Consider the following 16,872-nt stretch of genomic DNA (forward strand, 5'->3'; position numbering starts at 1 on the left):
CTGATGATCCGAGAGGTGCATTGTGGGGATTGTAGTACAACGACGTTGTCGCTAGTCAAGACCTTAGACGAGCAGATCTACAAGCTTACTTAGAATCACACACTGCAAGTCTGCAACGCGTTGTGAGCTTGTGGATCGGCTATTTTCAGCTCGCGTCACCGCAGCCCAACTTATCTGGACCTGGAACAACTTTACGGGAACAAACCTACGAAACATTTTGATTGAAACGTATCAACTTGATTGATGTAATTACGGCCACTTGTCGGCGCTAGAATGTCATCTACGGTTATAGGACAGACTAGAGGAGCTAATATACGGTATGCTTTTTAACTTCATTCTAGTCACATCCATATCCAAGTAATAATAATCACTAAAAGCTCAATAGTAGGATAACGTTTTATTTTTATGTTTTAGGATTAAACTAATCATCAAATTTAATCAAACCCTTATGTCAAAACGGCTGCGATGAAGACAAGTGAGTTTTTGAGGCAGAGCAGATCGAGCCATTATTTATTTATGTTCCCATAATTGTAGTCAGCTGAACACATTGCGCCTGCGCCCTAGAGCCTGTGTTTAGCAGTGAGGTATGTGTTGCTTGTGATCCTCCGCTAGACCGCTACAAGTCACCAGCAACAACACGAGAGAAAGTGACATGCCAGCGTTGTCTGCGGGTCAGTACACAACCCGCCTGGGGAGCGGGGACAACATTCGGCTTGCAATTACGCTCTGTCGACCATTTGTTTTTGTAATCAAAGGGTAGAAGGACCTGCACGTCGACCGCGATCGACGTGTATTTTTGGATGAAATCTCACAGCCAGGGGGTCCACAGTCTCCACACATACTGAGATGATCTATTTTTGTGATGGCGAAGGGTCTGCTTCCACGGGCCTGGATGAAGAAGTCCTTCTATTTCCAGGTAACGTTGCAGTTTTTATTTATTTATGTATTTAGTGCCATTTTTAAATGGACAGAAGAAGAACACACACTGCGATTCTGAAAGGGTGCTGACTGCTGACCTCTTGTCTTCAGATTGACAGCTGCTGACAGTGCGTCAAGATCCTATGGCACTCAAGATCCAGTTCGTTACTAACGTGACCATTTTTTGTGGTCTGTGCATTCTGTGTTCACTGTTCAGGGATCCAAGATTGGTTTGAAAACCACAGATCAGAAATGGCACCAAATAGTTTGAACCTCTACTAATCTCTAGGTTAAACAACTGTGTGTGTGTGTGTGTGTGTGTGTGTGTGTGTGTGTGTGTGTGTGTGTGTGTGTGTGTGTGTGTGTGTGTGTGTGTGTGTGTGTGTGTGTGTGTGTGTGTGTGTGTGTGTGTGTGTGTGTGTGTGTGTGTGTGTGTGTGTGTGTGTGTGTGTGTGTGTGTGTGTGTGTGTGTGTGTGTGTGTGTGTGTGTGTGTGTGTGTGTGGCTCTCACGTGTACCAGCTACCAGGGTACAAAAAAACAGATGGCAAATTAATAAATTAGGGCATGTAATTAATCATGCAGACACTTTGACAGACTCAAGTAGACATAGAAATCCATCACGTGAACGTAGTGGCTGGCTCCCTTATTAGTTGGGTCATATGGACCATGTTTAGTGGCATCAGATCCATCATTTTCAGCTATTGTCAACATTGCTGGGTAAAAGGGCTCAAGTCACTCTTTGGCACAGGTGGCATGCAGCCAGATATTCTCCAAATACAGTAGAAGTTACTTAGAAGTGAGATCCCTGTGAATAGTTAGGAACTTGAAGTTAATTAGTAGTGAGAAGAAGGGAACATGGAGTGCATTTACTGTAGACTGTGGATCCAAATACAATACAAAAAACAAATCCCAAATTCGAAGACAAAATGTTCTGCTTGATCAAAATATGTGGAATTGTTGAAAGAAAGAGTGAGAGAATTCTATTTGGCTTTACACACACACACACACACACACACACACACACACACACACACACACACACACACACACACACAAACTCTTTCACACAACTTTTTCAGTAAATGCTACAACCAACTACTGTATTATCCTCATGAAACATCCATCCATCCATCCATCTTCAACCACTTATCCGTAGTTGGGTCACAGGGGCAACAGCTCCAGAGTGTTCCAGACTTCCCTCTCCATTAGTGACTTCCTCCTGGGGGATCCCGAGACGTTTCAAGGCCAGTGAGTCGATGTGTTTCCTCCAACTGCGCCTTGGTCTGCCCCGGTCTCCTCCCAGTGGGACGTGTCTCGAGTACCCGACGCCCGAGAGGCATGCTAACCAGATGCCCGAACCACCTAAGCTGGCTCCTTTCCAGGCGAAGAAGCAGCGACTTTACTCCGAGTCTCTCTCGTGTGACTGAACTTCTCACCCTATCTCTAAGGGATATGCCAGCCACCCGTCGAAGAAAACTCATTTCGCTTGTATTCGCAACCTTATTCTTTCGGTCATGACCCACACTTCATGACCATAGGTGAGAGTAGGAATGAAGATTCCTCGGTAGACAGAGAGCTTTGCCTTCTGGCTCAACTCTCTTTTCGTCACAACAGTGCACCTGGGTTAATGCCTCATTCCCTACCCGGACTGCACAATCCACCATGAAACAATCCTTCATGAAACATAAAGATACAATATACTGTATCAAACAGGAAACATTCACATTTCTACAACTGTTGGAGAGTGGTTGTCTTTGTGGTTGGTTGGTTGCTTGGTTGGTTGGTTGGTTGTCAAAGTCTAGATTTAAGAATCCTACTAATTTAAAACCATATGAAAAACAAGGAAACAAAATTGATTATTTTCAAATGTTATTTATTGTAGTGCTACAAGATAACACAGAGCAAGGTTTACATACATTTTGGCCAGGGCACAGGCATTCTAATTATCTCCATATCTAAGACTGTAAGACATTGAATAACTGTTTATTTATTTATATATATATATATATATATATATATATATATATATATATATATATATATATATATATATAGATAGATAGATAGATAGATAGATAGATAGATTGTCTTGGCAAGACAAGCCAGCAAGTTAGTTACACCCTCCTCAACAATATGAAATATTAACAACTGTTACCCAGGGCATGTCTCCTCCTGCTTAGGTTATCTGAGGTTATCTCCAGGTGGGCGATCATCATAAGCCAAGTTTTTCCACATAAGTTGTCCACATTGGTATTGTTTGTGTTGAGTAATTGTTTATATTTGATATATTATTTAATCATGGCAAGGTGGTTTATCGTGTTGCTATATTTAGAATAGTCAGTAGATTGACCTTTTATCACCACAAACCAAAGCACATCTGGATGGCTCAGTGAGTAGTATACCCAGAAGCCTCTCTGGGTCTTTACGTGTCTATACGTGTCTTTCACGTCGTATAGCATACTCATGTTGGCTGTTTAGTGTTAGGAATAGGGAATGCTCTCCCTTCTCACCGTGTCCTGCCACCGATATATTTAGATACAACATAACATAGGCCTACTGAAATGGATTATCGGGCTGGCTAATGAATGGCTACGACCATCCTGGCCTTTAGGCCTATATCATTTTGTTTTATGTATAGCAAAGATTACAGAAGCATATACATATTATATTCAAATCACAAAAACATCAACTCTTTGGTTTCATATTTTCTCCCATTTACAAAACTCCTTTCCACACCACCACTCTACTCCCTCGCAACCACCGACCACCACCCCTCCCCACCTTTTAAGCCTATATCAAAAAGCCTATAATGGCTGCACAGTGCACTGATCTGACAAATAAATGAACTGAACCATTTAAATTGAGGTCCACTCCACAAACTATCACAGCAACAGACACTGCATGAAAGTAATACAGTGCCATGGGGCAGAGGCGTATTTACTGTAAAGGCAAGGCAGGCAGTTGCCTCCCCAAGTCCCAACCTCGCCTCTCGTTAAAAACCTGCGCGTAATTCCGACGGAGCATTAGTCCGACAAGATATGCGGGAACCGCTCGAACATGCTTGCGGTTATGCTTGCGGTTTGAGGTAGGTTGTCGTAAAAACGAGGAGAGAGAAAATCACAGAAACTGAGAACAATGGTGGGCACACTGGGCATGTTGCTCGTCCATTGGCCCCTTGCCCATTCAGGGGCGTGTCCATTCCGTGGCGTGACCCTCGCCATAGGAATGCAAATGTACGCCTTTGTGTTCAAGGGGTGCCAGGGTGGGGGTCACCTGTACTTTTTCAGTTTTGATGTGTTGCGGCATGATTCAATTCTACGTCCGTCTCTAGACAACGATCCGCCCTTGGTAAGGGCTGCCTCTGATTGGTCAGAGCTCAATGTTGTCAACTTTCTTTTCTTTTTAAAGATTTGTTTTTGGCTTTTATGCCTTTTATTGATAGTATCAAGTGAAGAAGGACAGGAAAGAGGAAGAGAGAGAAGGGGAGAGACATGCAGCAAAGGTCGTCATGAATGGGACTCGGACATTCAGGCCAAAGCCTGGACCCCGGCAGCGTAACTTTCTAAAAACATGTTTTGAGAGTGTAAAATGAAACCAAATGGACCCTAGTATTTCCTTGTAATTCCTGCATACGCCACTGCCGTGGGGGAAGGGTCATTGTACCTGCTTTACCTGAATGGTAAGCTCTAGGCAGCCTGAGGTGTTCCTATTTTGGGCACGTCATTATATTCTCAAAAAAGTCAAAATGTTTTAAAACAAAGTGCATAGGTCTTCAGTCGGCCATTATTTTACTTTTTTGACGACATTGGTATCAGCAGTTATGCAGCCGATGTGTACCAATTTTTAACCACTTTCAACCTGGCGTGTGGCGTCCCTCAAAAAAATATCAGATCTACAACCTCACAACGCATCATGATGTGATATGTTGTGTTGTGTTGTGTGCTTGCCTTGTAGAATGGACTATTTTGGACAAAGTTTTAATACGACCTAAGGGTTTAAATAAAATACCGTCCATTATGTATTATGTAAACCAAATACCAAATATGTAAACATTGGGATCTGTCACCCTCCACTAAAGTGGTTAAACAAAACGGCACATAAATGTTACAAACCATGACGGAGTCACTCACATAACCGGTATGCTGGGCTTTTAACTGGCTGTGCGGTCTCTGTAAGCCTATTTACAGCCTCCTCAAACGCACACACACAGACCAACCACAAACACACACTAAAAGGGGTCAGATCTGAAGGCAGTGTATGACAGCTTTGTGTTGATATCGATAGCTATTGGGCCTTCTGGGGTGGAGGTGAGGCGTGGAGCCTTTATCTACATGTCCATCTCTCTGGTATCCTGAAGAGAACACTGGAAGGTTAAGCTTAATTACACTATTTGGTCGTGACACGTTTCTGGGTTGTGGGGGTTATGGGTCGCGAGTATCCCCTGTTTGAAGTTTCCTGCAAAAAAAAAAAATCATTATTATTTCAAAAGATTTTCAGACATTTTAAAAAAAAAAGACTGGAAACATTCGAGAAAGGCCGACATTTTTCATACATAATTGTTTTTGTTTTTGTAAGACACCAAATTTTGAGTCAAACGCTGCAAAGTTAAGGAACCCTTCTCTGTGTTGCTTGCCAAAAATAACAGATCTTCAGGCTAACAATGCATACCCGTAGCTGGAACACATGCTCCTCCTCGTATGCTCAGTCCTTTTGCAGCTGGCCTGGGTTCGAATTCGACCTCTGGCTCGTTGCTGCATGTCCTTCCCCATGCCATCTCTCTCTCTCCTTGTTTCCTGTTTCTCTCTCACTGTAACTAGGTGATTAGAAGCTTTAAAATATGGCGTATTTTTTAGACATTGAGGGAAATTAAGATTGTCAGAAGAAGAAAAAAAGCTGCTTATCAACTAACTAATTGATCGATAAGGTTATCAATTAATTAATGAATCGATAAATCCCATCCTTCTGATATTCTTTATTCACACACACATGCATGCACACGTGTGTGTGTGTGTGTGTGTGCATGCCATGCACACACACACACACACGCACACACAGAGTTGTTCCCTTTTAAGCCAAAAAAAACAGGAGGCACCTGATTACGGAGCACAATGCCACAGTGTAACACATCAAAGTCAAAGGCATTTTTGTCCCATCGCTTTCATATTCCAGTGGGATTTACAGTAGTAACAAGCAAGCAACAGTAGCTGTTGGGCCGAAGTACTGCAGAGAAGTTGTTGTTGAGTAGCGTAGTGTAAGTAGAGGGATTTGTCATTGTCACCTTACACATTAAGACATACACGTGACATTTGAATCCGGTGACAAAGATTACTGTAATTTAATTCATTTTTTACCAGGTCTAACCCCTAGGTCTTGAATCACATGACATGTCAGACTGAATAGAATTTCCTTGGTTTACCTCAAAACGGAGCGCTCCTAAATAAAAGGGCCATTGTTGTTGACTGGTGGCTGTTCAGTCACTCACTACATTGTTATGGGACTCCCATCCTGCTGTACTGCATGTGCTCAGGGTTGATGAAGTTAAATCATTTATGCCATTAACAAATACAATGAATGTGATATACAGTGTATATGTAATGTATGTACAAATATGTGTTGTGCTTTGTTTTGTAGGCTCGTATCTCCTTTGTACGGGTGAAGTACCTGTTCTTGACGTGGCTGACCGTTTTAGTTGGAAGCTGGGTGCTCTATGTCCAGTACTCAAGCTACACAGAACTCTGCAGGGGACATGAGTGCAAGAACACCATAGTGAGTGATTGCTCATCATTCATAATTTTATTCAGGATTCATGGAGCCTGGATGAATGTGATACGACACTAGGACAGTATCACTACTCTGTGACTAATGTCTATTAGGACAGTCTACACATTTTGACACACCAATGCAACTAGTCGCAACTTGAAACCAGTTGCAAGAGATTGCAGGCAGTCTGGAGTCTGGACTGACCAGTTGCAGACCGGTGCCATTTGGGGCTAATGGTTGCAAGGAGTTGCAGTTGCAAGGAGTTGCACTGGTGTGCTGTGGACTGGCCTTTATTTAAGTTAATACTTAAACACAATACACGGTCTCACAAAACATGGCATATTGCACAGTAATCTTTACTGCATAGAGATGAGGCTTTTGCAAGGTGCTGAAAGAATATTATTTGTCCCCAAATTCCTACTAAAACATGACTTTTGAAAACCTGTAGAATCCCTGTGATTAGAACGTTAATTGAATGAAATAACAGAATCCACAAACTAACCAAGACCCCCTTCCCCCCTCCTTGTGTATCTCTTAAAGTGTGACAAGTACAGAAGAGGAATCATCGATGGGTCAGCCTGTAGCAGCCTGTGTGATAAAGAGGTTATGTACATGGGCCGGTGCCTTTCCACTTCGCCTAACAACCAGGTGGGACTATGCTTTGAAATTAGCTTACCGGTAATTCTTTTCATGAGTTGATTTGATGGAGTTAACCGGTTGAAATGTAAAAGCGCTTTCACACAGCAAATATCCAACAGGGTCGAAATGTTTGTAATGTATATGCCCTGAGACATTAAAGGGCTTTTGAAGCGTTGTCCTTGCTCGTGGGGAGTGTGCTTGGATTTTTGCCGATCAGGCTTCCTGGATTATTGTTTGAATTTTTGCTGGCAGTTTTTCAGGCCTCTTTCCTTTACTTCATAACAATGTTAAATTCTTATGCTGAGGTTCTTTTAACTTCCCAGGTGTACACAGGAAGCTGGGGAGACTCTGACGGTATCATCCGATGTCAACTCGGCGAGGTTCTGCACTATGAGCTGGGAGAAGAGTTGGAGCCACGGAGAGAAGTGCCCATTTTTGATAAACCCACCAGAGGCACATCTGTGGAAAAGTTCCGTGAAATGGTCTTCAATCACCTCAAGGTTTGGAATAGAGATTCAAGAGCCCCCTTTTAGAAATGTTCAGACATAAACCCAATGTATGTTGTGCGACACCTATGAGAGAATGTGTGTAGAGCATGCAGTATCACCGGTACTGTACACTAATGGAATCACTGCATTGCAGAGGCATTGTATTCTGCCATTGTTACATACAAAACGTCTGGGTTTCCGAGGCTACATACCTGGTATTTCTATTCTACCAAAGTGATGACGATGCACGTGTGAGCTAAAATAAGTGCTGGTTACGTCTTTTTTTTTCTCTCTCTGAAATCTGATCAGCGAATCAAAGTTGCAATGAACTTACACACAGTAGCAATACTAGAGTCATTATGCACACCTGATCAGTTTCATAGAAATGCATTTGAGTCAGTGGATATTTGAGTTGAACACACAGTGTGTGGAAATATGAATCCATAACGGATCAGGCCTCAACACAATGTAATACAATCCGCTTAACGGGTGTTATCTGTGAAAGGAGTGGCTGACCTGTTACAATTCCTGCTAGCGTTTTGAAACCTCATCTGTTAGGAAAGTAAGTAGCATGAAACTGAAGGAAGGTAGTGAGTTTTTCCCCTCACCCCTGTTTCTCTTTCTCCATCCATGCATCAATCCATCCTCAGTCCAAATTGGGAGAGCAGGCTAACCTGGCCGGCCTAGTCAGCCAGATCCTGTATGTGGCTGACGGTAACAAGGATGGACGGGTGTCCCTGCCAGAAGCCCGCTCTGCCTGGGCACTCCTCCAGATGGATGAGGTATAATAAAGTGCATTGAAATCAATGATTCAACCGTAGATAATTACCTCTACAACTTTCTACTTGCAAAAAAATGTTGCACAGTTATGCAAATAACTGTATTTGCATTTTACAGAGGATCTTACGCAAGACTTGTTACTGAATGTAGAGTGCCAGAAGGAAATTTGGTAATGCAGAATTCATTGTGACTCCTTGGTCTCACAGATTTATGCCTTTTTTTTTTCTTTTGTCATTATTCGAGGTGTTACTGGGCCTGTTGCTCCAGGACCGGGGACACGCTCCACGACTTCTAGGGTACTGTGGGGACTTATACATGACGGAACGTGTTCCATATGGGCCCTTGTATGGCCTGGCCTTGCCCTGGCCCCTGGTGGCCTGGGTCCCCAGTGGAGTGCAGCGCAGCATCGACCAGTGGTTCACCCCCTCCTGGCCCCGCAAAGCCAAGATCTCTATGGGTTTGCTGGAACTGGTGGAGGACATTTTCCACGGCACCTACGGCAGCTTCCTCATATGTGACGTCGCAGCCGCACACTTCGGCTACACCGAACACCACGAGCTTCGGCTCACAGACACGCGAGTAGTCATCGCAGAGGACGAGTTCCGCCGCGCGATGCGGGCACTGAAGTGCGAGACGGACGCGGACTGCGTCTACGGGGTCGACTGTCAGACGTCGTGCGACGTGGCGGAGAAACGATGCCGGGAGGAGCCGGCGCTGCCGAACCTGGCCAAGGCGTGCGGTACACTGAAGGACTACCTCCTGCGAGGGGTGCCGTCAGGGCTGAGCGAGGAGCTAGAGAGGCAGTTGTATGCCTGCATGGCTCTGAAGGGCAACGCCGGGCAGATGAACATGGAACATGCGCTCATCCTGAACAACCTCAAAGCTCTGCTGTGGAAACAGATCTCTCACACCAAGGACTCATAAAAGGCAAGCGAGATCGAAGATTTATGTTCACGCTCGCTAGTCATCTACGAGAGGTGTTCAATTATGAAGATCCTGTTGTACCGCTGAAAAATACAAGCCAACACTTTGATAAAGCAATTTGTCAATTATTTGGTTTTAGCAGAAAGTTTTCAGACTGGCAGACAGATCATATACCTCTTCTGCCTGAAATTGGGTCACGACCCCACAAATCTTTGGGATTAGTACATGTGTGCACTGTGCAGTGAGATATTCACACTCGAAGATGAACTCGAAAATTGCATGTTGGGGGGGAGGGGGGGTGTAGAAGAGGAATAACAATAATAGGTAATAATAGGAGTCACACCATTGATCCATATCATAACACATTTTCTACCACACTGGATCAGAGAAACGATATGATGAACAAAGTGATTAAACTAAACTGCTGTTCTGACCTAGTCATGCTGTTGCAGTAAGTCTGAGATTCATGATGTTATTATATGAGCTTTAATTCCCTCACAAGAGTTTATTCCATGAAGGAACATGGAAGTTGATAGACTTAAAGTGGTTGTTGCTGTATGAACTAGTGCTGGGTGATAAGACGAAAAAGTAATGTGACATGATTTGTGGCCCAATGGTCAATCAATAGAGAGTATGCGCATGTTTAAAGTGAATGGCAAATCGAGTGGCAAAGCAACATGCAAAGTGAGTTTAACATCGTTTAATGTTGTTTAATGCAATCAGATATGACTTTTCTGTGTGGATGTATGGGCTGTCAAGGCCAGAAAGTCGTTTTTGCCACTCAGTAGGCGTTCCTGCATAACTTCCTGGTTTGATGATGTCAAGCACATACCCTCTATATTTAAAATGGTGCAATTTTGTGTATATATTAACAGAAATCAACATAAACAAAATCTAGATTAAAATCTCTAATATAAATGGTCACTGATAGACTCAACAATAGATTAGAAGCCAAAACTCCCATTATTGGAAGGAGACTCGAGGCTAAAACAAAGGGGAGGTAGCGGGAAGTGATTGGGGAACATTATTCACTTTCACCTCATTGCAAAATACACCAGAAATGGCTATTGCATTTCTGTATTGAATTTGTAACAAAATTGTGTAGAACTCAGTACCGGTATATCACCCAGCACTGGACCACTTTAATTACATCGTAAAAATTAAGCAGTTTGAAGCTTCATTCACAATCAATGATTGTGAATGATTTTGTATTTCATAGGGATCATATCTGTAGTCGGTATAATTGACTGTGCTGGATATTTCACCTCGACTTGACGTCAACAATGCTGCATCAAGAGTGAAACGATTAAGACAGTAAAGGTATTTCTTAATGTTGCTGAAGAATGACAATGGGGGGGGGGTTAACATTTGTATTATTTCATTTACTTTTTCCAATTTATCTATGGTGCCATGAAAAAAAAACATGCTGAAAAAACTTGGATGAATGTTTACCAATGAAGGTACATTTGAGTCTGCAGATTGGACAGATTTTTTTTTTTTATGAGGGAAGCTTGTCCATAAAGGAAATCTTTGAGGACAACTGATTTTTAATTGATCAATCCAGACACTTATGCATACTGATGTCTGTAACCACTCTAGATGTTACTTGGTAGTCACTAACAAGGGATGAATGTTTGAAAATATATTTCACCTATAAAGCATGTCACGGAAGATGGTCCTGAGTCGACCAATGTGGCTGTTGAAGTTTGCAATATTGTGAACGTGTTTACTACTTTGAAATTGAAACCAGCATGATTTTTGCACAATAAAATCAAACTCAATGTCTTTTCAATGGATTCATATTTGCAAATGACCAGGCTGTAGTACTGAATGTGTGGAATTGTTGGAAGTCTTGGGCGTGTGTTAGCAGATATTCATCATTCAAATTCGTCTTTTTCAATATTGTGTTCGATGAAAAACAAATATTCAAATTCATTACAATTTTAGATTTGCCAAATAACATTCCTAAATGTCTTTATTCTTTAGACTACTTGTATTCACACTCCCGACCCATCTGTCTGAAAGTAAAAATATATATATTTGCACTTGAATATCAAAATCTAAAGTACATTATACCAAATGAGTCAGACAAACATTCAAATCATGAATTAAGAAGAGCAGACAAAATATTTGCATTTTGAGATAAATTTATTTGTCTGTGCATGTGGTTTTGGAGCAGCATCACAATCAGTCCCCTTCCTCTCGTTCCTGTGCTCGTAAGAAGCTGGCCTTTTTCTGGGCAACGCGGTCTTTCCTCTGTGCCAAGGATAACTTGGCACGGTTCCACCTGCCACGGGAAGAGGAAAAACAATGAGTCCATTAACATTCAGTAGAGCAGAGGAAGGAGACGGCAATTCATTATGATGCCCTCCCAGTCCCCATTATTCACTACTTTTAACATTCACTTGGAACGATGTTATACCAAATTCTGAATGATTTAATTCAGGAATCTGGTCCAGTGAAAAAACACGTCTCATATATATATATATATATATATATATATATATATATATATATATATATATATATATATATAATTACACTTTCCCGGTTTTAATCCATTGAGACCTGGAACGCATCCATGTCACGTTAGCGTTTAACCACATTAACCATTAACCCATTTTGGGGGCGGGAACCCCTTTTGGTGTTTTAAACATTGTTATAATTTAGCTATTGAAAAATAGCAGATCTACAAGCTCATAGCGTGCCACCGCGCTATGAACTTGTAGGTCTGCTATTTTTGAAAAATCGTTAAAATGTGCCTCAAATCTTTCCGAAAATTGTCATGATTTAGAAAACTTTTTTTTTTTTTAATTTCGACGTCAGGCCTGAATGGGTTAATGTTGATTCTGTTGCCTGGTGTTCTGGAGAGCCAAGAATGTAAAACTATATTCCCAAAGAAATCACACCATGCAATTGTCTCTTATGTACAAACACCTTCCAAGACATTTGGATTTTGTTTAACAGTCTGTGGAGTTCAGAAACCCACCTCTTCTTTTTGATTTCCTTTTGGGGTTTCTTTTCATGCACAGGATTCTCTCGGATTTGAGAATGGGCTTTTTTGTACATCTCTTCTACCTGAAAAAGATCAAATGAACACCAGTTATTAAATACGGTGCAAATATATCATGCCGTGCTGGATCCCAACACGATCATGCTTCTCTCAGTCCCGTCTTGAAAACACAGTATAACATCAGCCAATGCAAATGAAGGACCAACTACATTTTGCTCAGTGTGCTTGTTATAATCATTAAGAAGCAGATAAACCGACAACACATGCACTGTTGTGAGTGACAAACTGACAACACTGGGTTATGTGGGCGACATTTGAAAAACCATGACAGGGGTCTTATGTCTTACAGAGTCTGGCGTGACGCCGGCTTTGATGAAACGGGAAAACTGCTTCTTGTAGGCATCCTCGTCCTCCTCCATCAGGTACGACATGTAGTCCGAGATGTTCATGCCCATGATGTGTTTGCGGTGCAGCTCGGCATTAAATTCTTTGCTCTCTGCATCGTAACCAGGGAAACGCTTGAGGCTGGAAATAAAAGACAGGGGACGATATTTGTTTATACCGTACGTTTCAATTATTTTTTCAGCTGAAACCACTCTCCTGCCATGCTTTGGTTCATGCAGCTTCTCTCAGTCCCGTCTTGAAAACACAGGTAAACATCAGCCAATGCAAATGAAGGACCAACTACATTTTGCTCAGTGTGCTTGTTATAATCATCAAGAAGCAGAGAACCAGCACCAGGGTATTGTCATACTCATTAACATGGTGATTAGCGCGTTTCACCATGTTCAGTTCAAAGGCATTTTCCACCATTGTATGTCTTTTTAGAATTCAATTAGACCAGTTTCAGAAGTGCGAAAATTAGAGAACTCGGGTGCGTCTGAATACTTGCACACATGCATCAATACATGCATCACAAAACACACTTAAGACTGATTTGGATTACCCAACTCAGGGAATTTTTAAGTGCAAGTAATTATAGTATATTCTGTTACCATACCAGTGGCTTACTTGAAAACCAAAGAAATGAAGGTATGCTTCTGGGAAATGGTGGTTAGTAATCCATCAGTCACAGTCAAGGGCCTAAACATATCAGACCACCAATATGATACTTTAAAGTATCATATTTACTTTAAAGTATCATATTGGTAGTCTGGTACGTCGGAGGCCTACAAGAAGCAGTTTTCACGTCACCAAAAACGGCGTTTAAGTGTTTAATATTTCTTTTCACTGACCTGTGAGGGATAGCAAGCCCGCCATCAACAGCTCCCTTCAGCGCTCCAAACACCTTGTTGCCTGTACTGGTTCTGGCTAGACCTGCATCCAGGAAGCAGGTAAAGGCACCCGGCTGTCCATCAATGCTCTCCACATTGAATTCATCACCCGTCACCTCCACCTGGCCCTCGTACACCTGATCTAGGCCAAACTTATTCAGCAGCTGGTAAAAGGGAGGAGAAAACAAAAATGTAAGGATCCCTGGAAAAGAAACTGGTTACAGAAGCATGGGTGACTTTACTTACTGAAGGGAAAATAAAAACAAGAGTTCATGTTGTGTACCCATTGTATTACAATCACATAATTGGCAGAACACCTCACAGGTAAATCACTGGTTTGAATATTCGGAACATTTAACCAACATTAACAACTATACAAGCGCAACATCTGCTGTGCATATGGGGCATGGGGCAGCTGATCAAAGGGCACCAAACTGCTGACATAAGAGAATGTCACATGTGTGGCTAATGCGCGTCATCGCTTACCCTCCGAGCCAGCAGCAAGCCAGTACAGTATGCTGCAGCATAGTTTGTTAGGCCTACAGGAATCCCGTATTTGGGCAGTTCGTGAGAGTACGCCGCAGCCACTATGTGGTCTCCCTCAATCTTGGCATAGGCAATCTGAAATACACAGGTAGAAGGGTTGGGTACGATGGTATGGTGAATACTTTAGACCAAAACTTAACACATTACTTTGCAAACAAATCAGCTCATGTCGCTAGGCCCGTTACACAAGCTAGGAAAGGACAGGTCACTTTCCCAGGAAGTCACAACTGTAGGCAAAACTGCCTATTAGCTGAGCAAACAATGACGTTCAATGTTCAATACTAAGACGTGAATTACTTAGGCCACTGGTTTGATGTTTCGACGACAGCAGTCACTTACTTGGCAGCAGATATCCCTGTTGGAGAACCTAACTATGATGCGGTACTTGGGTGTGTTGTACTTGTTCTTCTCCTGAATGACCAGGCGCTTCCGGGCAAAGTAGTCAGTCTTTCCCTCTGTAAAATGGTAACATTAAGTCAGTCTTAATAATTAACATACCGGTAAATCGATAAAAAAATGGTAACAGTGTAGGCAGTTTCTAGAACATGCATTTAGTAATCAATTTACCTCGCCTCCTCCTGAACTTCACCTGGTACCTCTTGAAATATTGCTTGCTCTTCACCACTTTAACAAACCCCTGCAGACACACAAGCATGACATTAGAAATATCCGTCTTTAAAAGTAGGGCATGTTAGATTTTTAAGGTTAAAACAAAATGTTTTACAATGTTTGTTAAAGGACTATACTCTGATAGTAATCATTGCATTTGCTATCGAGCTTGACACCATGGCCATTGAGTGCAATGGATAAGTGGCGCCATGTTATATTTGGGTCCTCAAGTGTTTTTTCATTTAACAGCGGTCTCTGTCAGTCTCTCCAGCTCTCTTTAGTAAGCAAAATAGGTGGGTCGCCAATTTCAGGCAACCAACATGAGAATGTATTTCCACTTTCCAGCTCTTACTTGGGTGAAATTCATACTACATCGGGTGCTTTCTTAAAAGCTGGACACAGTACTAAACAAATACATTTCTTTCGAAAACACAAGCCCGCGTTGTGAGCTTGTAGATTGTCTATTTTCGTTATGCATTTGAAAATAGCTAGGAATTAACTGGTCAAAAACAGGCCAAAATAGAATTAAGTGAGATCCAAACTAAATGACACTTACTCGATGTACACTTTACATACATAGTGGTCAGCATCCAGCAGTCTGTTTTTATTAAAAGATCATAGAATTGATATCACAGACAGACACGGCCATTAGCGCCACGCTGGAAGTTTTCGCGGAACCGGCGAAACGTAATGCAGCCAGGATCCGACACCATCTAGCCGCCAAACCACTAGTAATATGTATGTGCATTTGAAGTACGTGTTTACACACCCAGTTGACTTGTTTTAAAAGTATATTGATCTTATTTGCTTACCATTTTAAAGGTTTATCGGGTCCTCCTGGGCCCGGCCGACACGATTTCGATGCGGAAAAGGAAGGCGCTGACGTGACAAGGAATCTTTAAGCGATTGCGTCAGCTGTTTAAAGACCATATCCGGTCTCTTTAGCGCCCTCTACTGCACGGGCTGAACTGGAGCTACAAAAATCTATAGGGGGCAGCAGTGTATTAGTGAAAGCAGGTATTAGTAAAATAGCTCAAGGCTGTATTGGTGATTACTTAGGTTAGAACCCGCCGCAGTGGTGTTCAACTAGAACTTAAACCAAGATGCTTTGAGCAGACCTCTATTATATATTATCCGACTATGCTTTGTCACGATGACTGAGCCAATACGATCTATCCATATATGGGTTCCAACTTCTACCACATCGATCAGCACTAGGTCAACCCGGACCAAATATAGTGATTGTCATACTAGACATGTCATATGTCATATAACCCAACGTGCTAGTCGGATATGTCATATATATGAACCCATATGCCCAATGAACAACTCTCCCAGATCCGATAATATGAATCAAATCAAAATCAAATCAAACTTTACTTATATAAAGCACGTTTTCAAACAACCAAGGTTGACCAAAGTGCTGTACAGATCAGTGGCAAAACAGAGACAAGCAAGAGAACACAGAATGTAAACAAGAAACACAAGAAAGTATTGTGTGTGTGTGTGTGTGTGTGTGTGTGTGTGTGTGTGTGTGTGTGTGTGTGTGTGTGTGTGTGTGTGTGTGTGTGTGTGTGTGTGTGTGTGTGTGTGCGTGTGCGTGTGTGATGTGTTTTATTTGCACAAGAGACTGAGGTATTGATTGATTGATTGAAATTTTTATTTCACAGTATGTAGAATGGGTATATTTCAAACAAAAGCACAGGTCAATACAAATACAAATACCGTTACTCTGGACAGTGGACACACCATGATTAAGCACTCACACTTGTTTACAACAGGGTCCAGCATTTTCAATTCATCAGAACATTTAGAGATACACACTTCAGGAAAAACAGGAAATCATCATATAAAGAAAGGGAAAAGGGGGGGGGGAAAGTACAGTAGGCTATGGTGAAAAAGGGGTTCCACGTTTTAGTG

The 16,872-nt window shown here is 42.1% G+C and overlaps 2 protein-coding genes across 5 annotated transcripts; one reads left to right on the forward strand and one right to left on the reverse strand.

Annotated features, from left to right (window-relative positions):
• Positions 1-300: 300 nt before the first annotated feature.
• dipk1aa (divergent protein kinase domain 1Aa) lies at positions 301-11,289 on the forward strand. Of its 3 annotated transcripts, none has more exons than XM_079530543.1 (7): positions 301-317; positions 756-916; positions 6,551-6,685; positions 7,220-7,327; positions 7,642-7,818; positions 8,457-8,588; positions 8,830-11,289. In XM_079530543.1, exons 2-7 carry the CDS (start codon positions 863-865, stop codon positions 9,508-9,510), a joined length of 1,287 nt encoding a protein of 428 aa, XP_079386669.1. In that variant the 5' UTR covers positions 301-317; positions 756-862; the 3' UTR covers positions 9,511-11,289. The 3 variants fall into 3 exon arrangements, with proteins under 3 accessions (XP_079386669.1, XP_079386667.1, XP_079386668.1); XM_079530541.1 differs by lacking the exon at positions 301-317 and adding an exon at positions 359-671 and having other exon boundaries at positions 761-916; XM_079530542.1 differs by lacking the exon at positions 301-317 and adding an exon at positions 653-671.
• A 350-nt stretch (positions 11,290-11,639) lies between these two features.
• On the reverse strand, positions 11,640-15,910 carry rpl5a (ribosomal protein L5a). Of its 2 annotated transcripts, XM_079529854.1 has the most exons (8): positions 15,765-15,910; positions 14,911-14,980; positions 14,683-14,798; positions 14,284-14,418; positions 13,759-13,961; positions 12,871-13,048; positions 12,500-12,588; positions 11,640-11,797 (listed from the first exon to the last, which is right to left on the reverse strand). In XM_079529854.1, the coding sequence occupies exons 1-8, from the start codon at positions 15,765-15,767 to the stop codon at positions 11,698-11,700; spliced, it is 894 nt and encodes a 297-aa protein (XP_079385980.1). In that variant the 5' UTR covers positions 15,768-15,910; the 3' UTR covers positions 11,640-11,697. The 2 variants fall into 2 exon arrangements, with proteins under 2 accessions (XP_079385980.1, XP_079385979.1); XM_079529853.1 differs by lacking the exon at positions 15,765-15,910 and having other exon boundaries at positions 14,911-15,013.
• Between the last annotated feature and the right edge of the window lie 962 nt (positions 15,911-16,872).

The sequence above is a fragment of the Electrona antarctica genome, assembly GCF_951216825.1.
Source record: "Electrona antarctica genome assembly, chromosome: 19".
Lineage (NCBI taxonomy): Eukaryota > Metazoa > Chordata > Actinopteri > Myctophiformes > Myctophidae > Electrona > Electrona antarctica.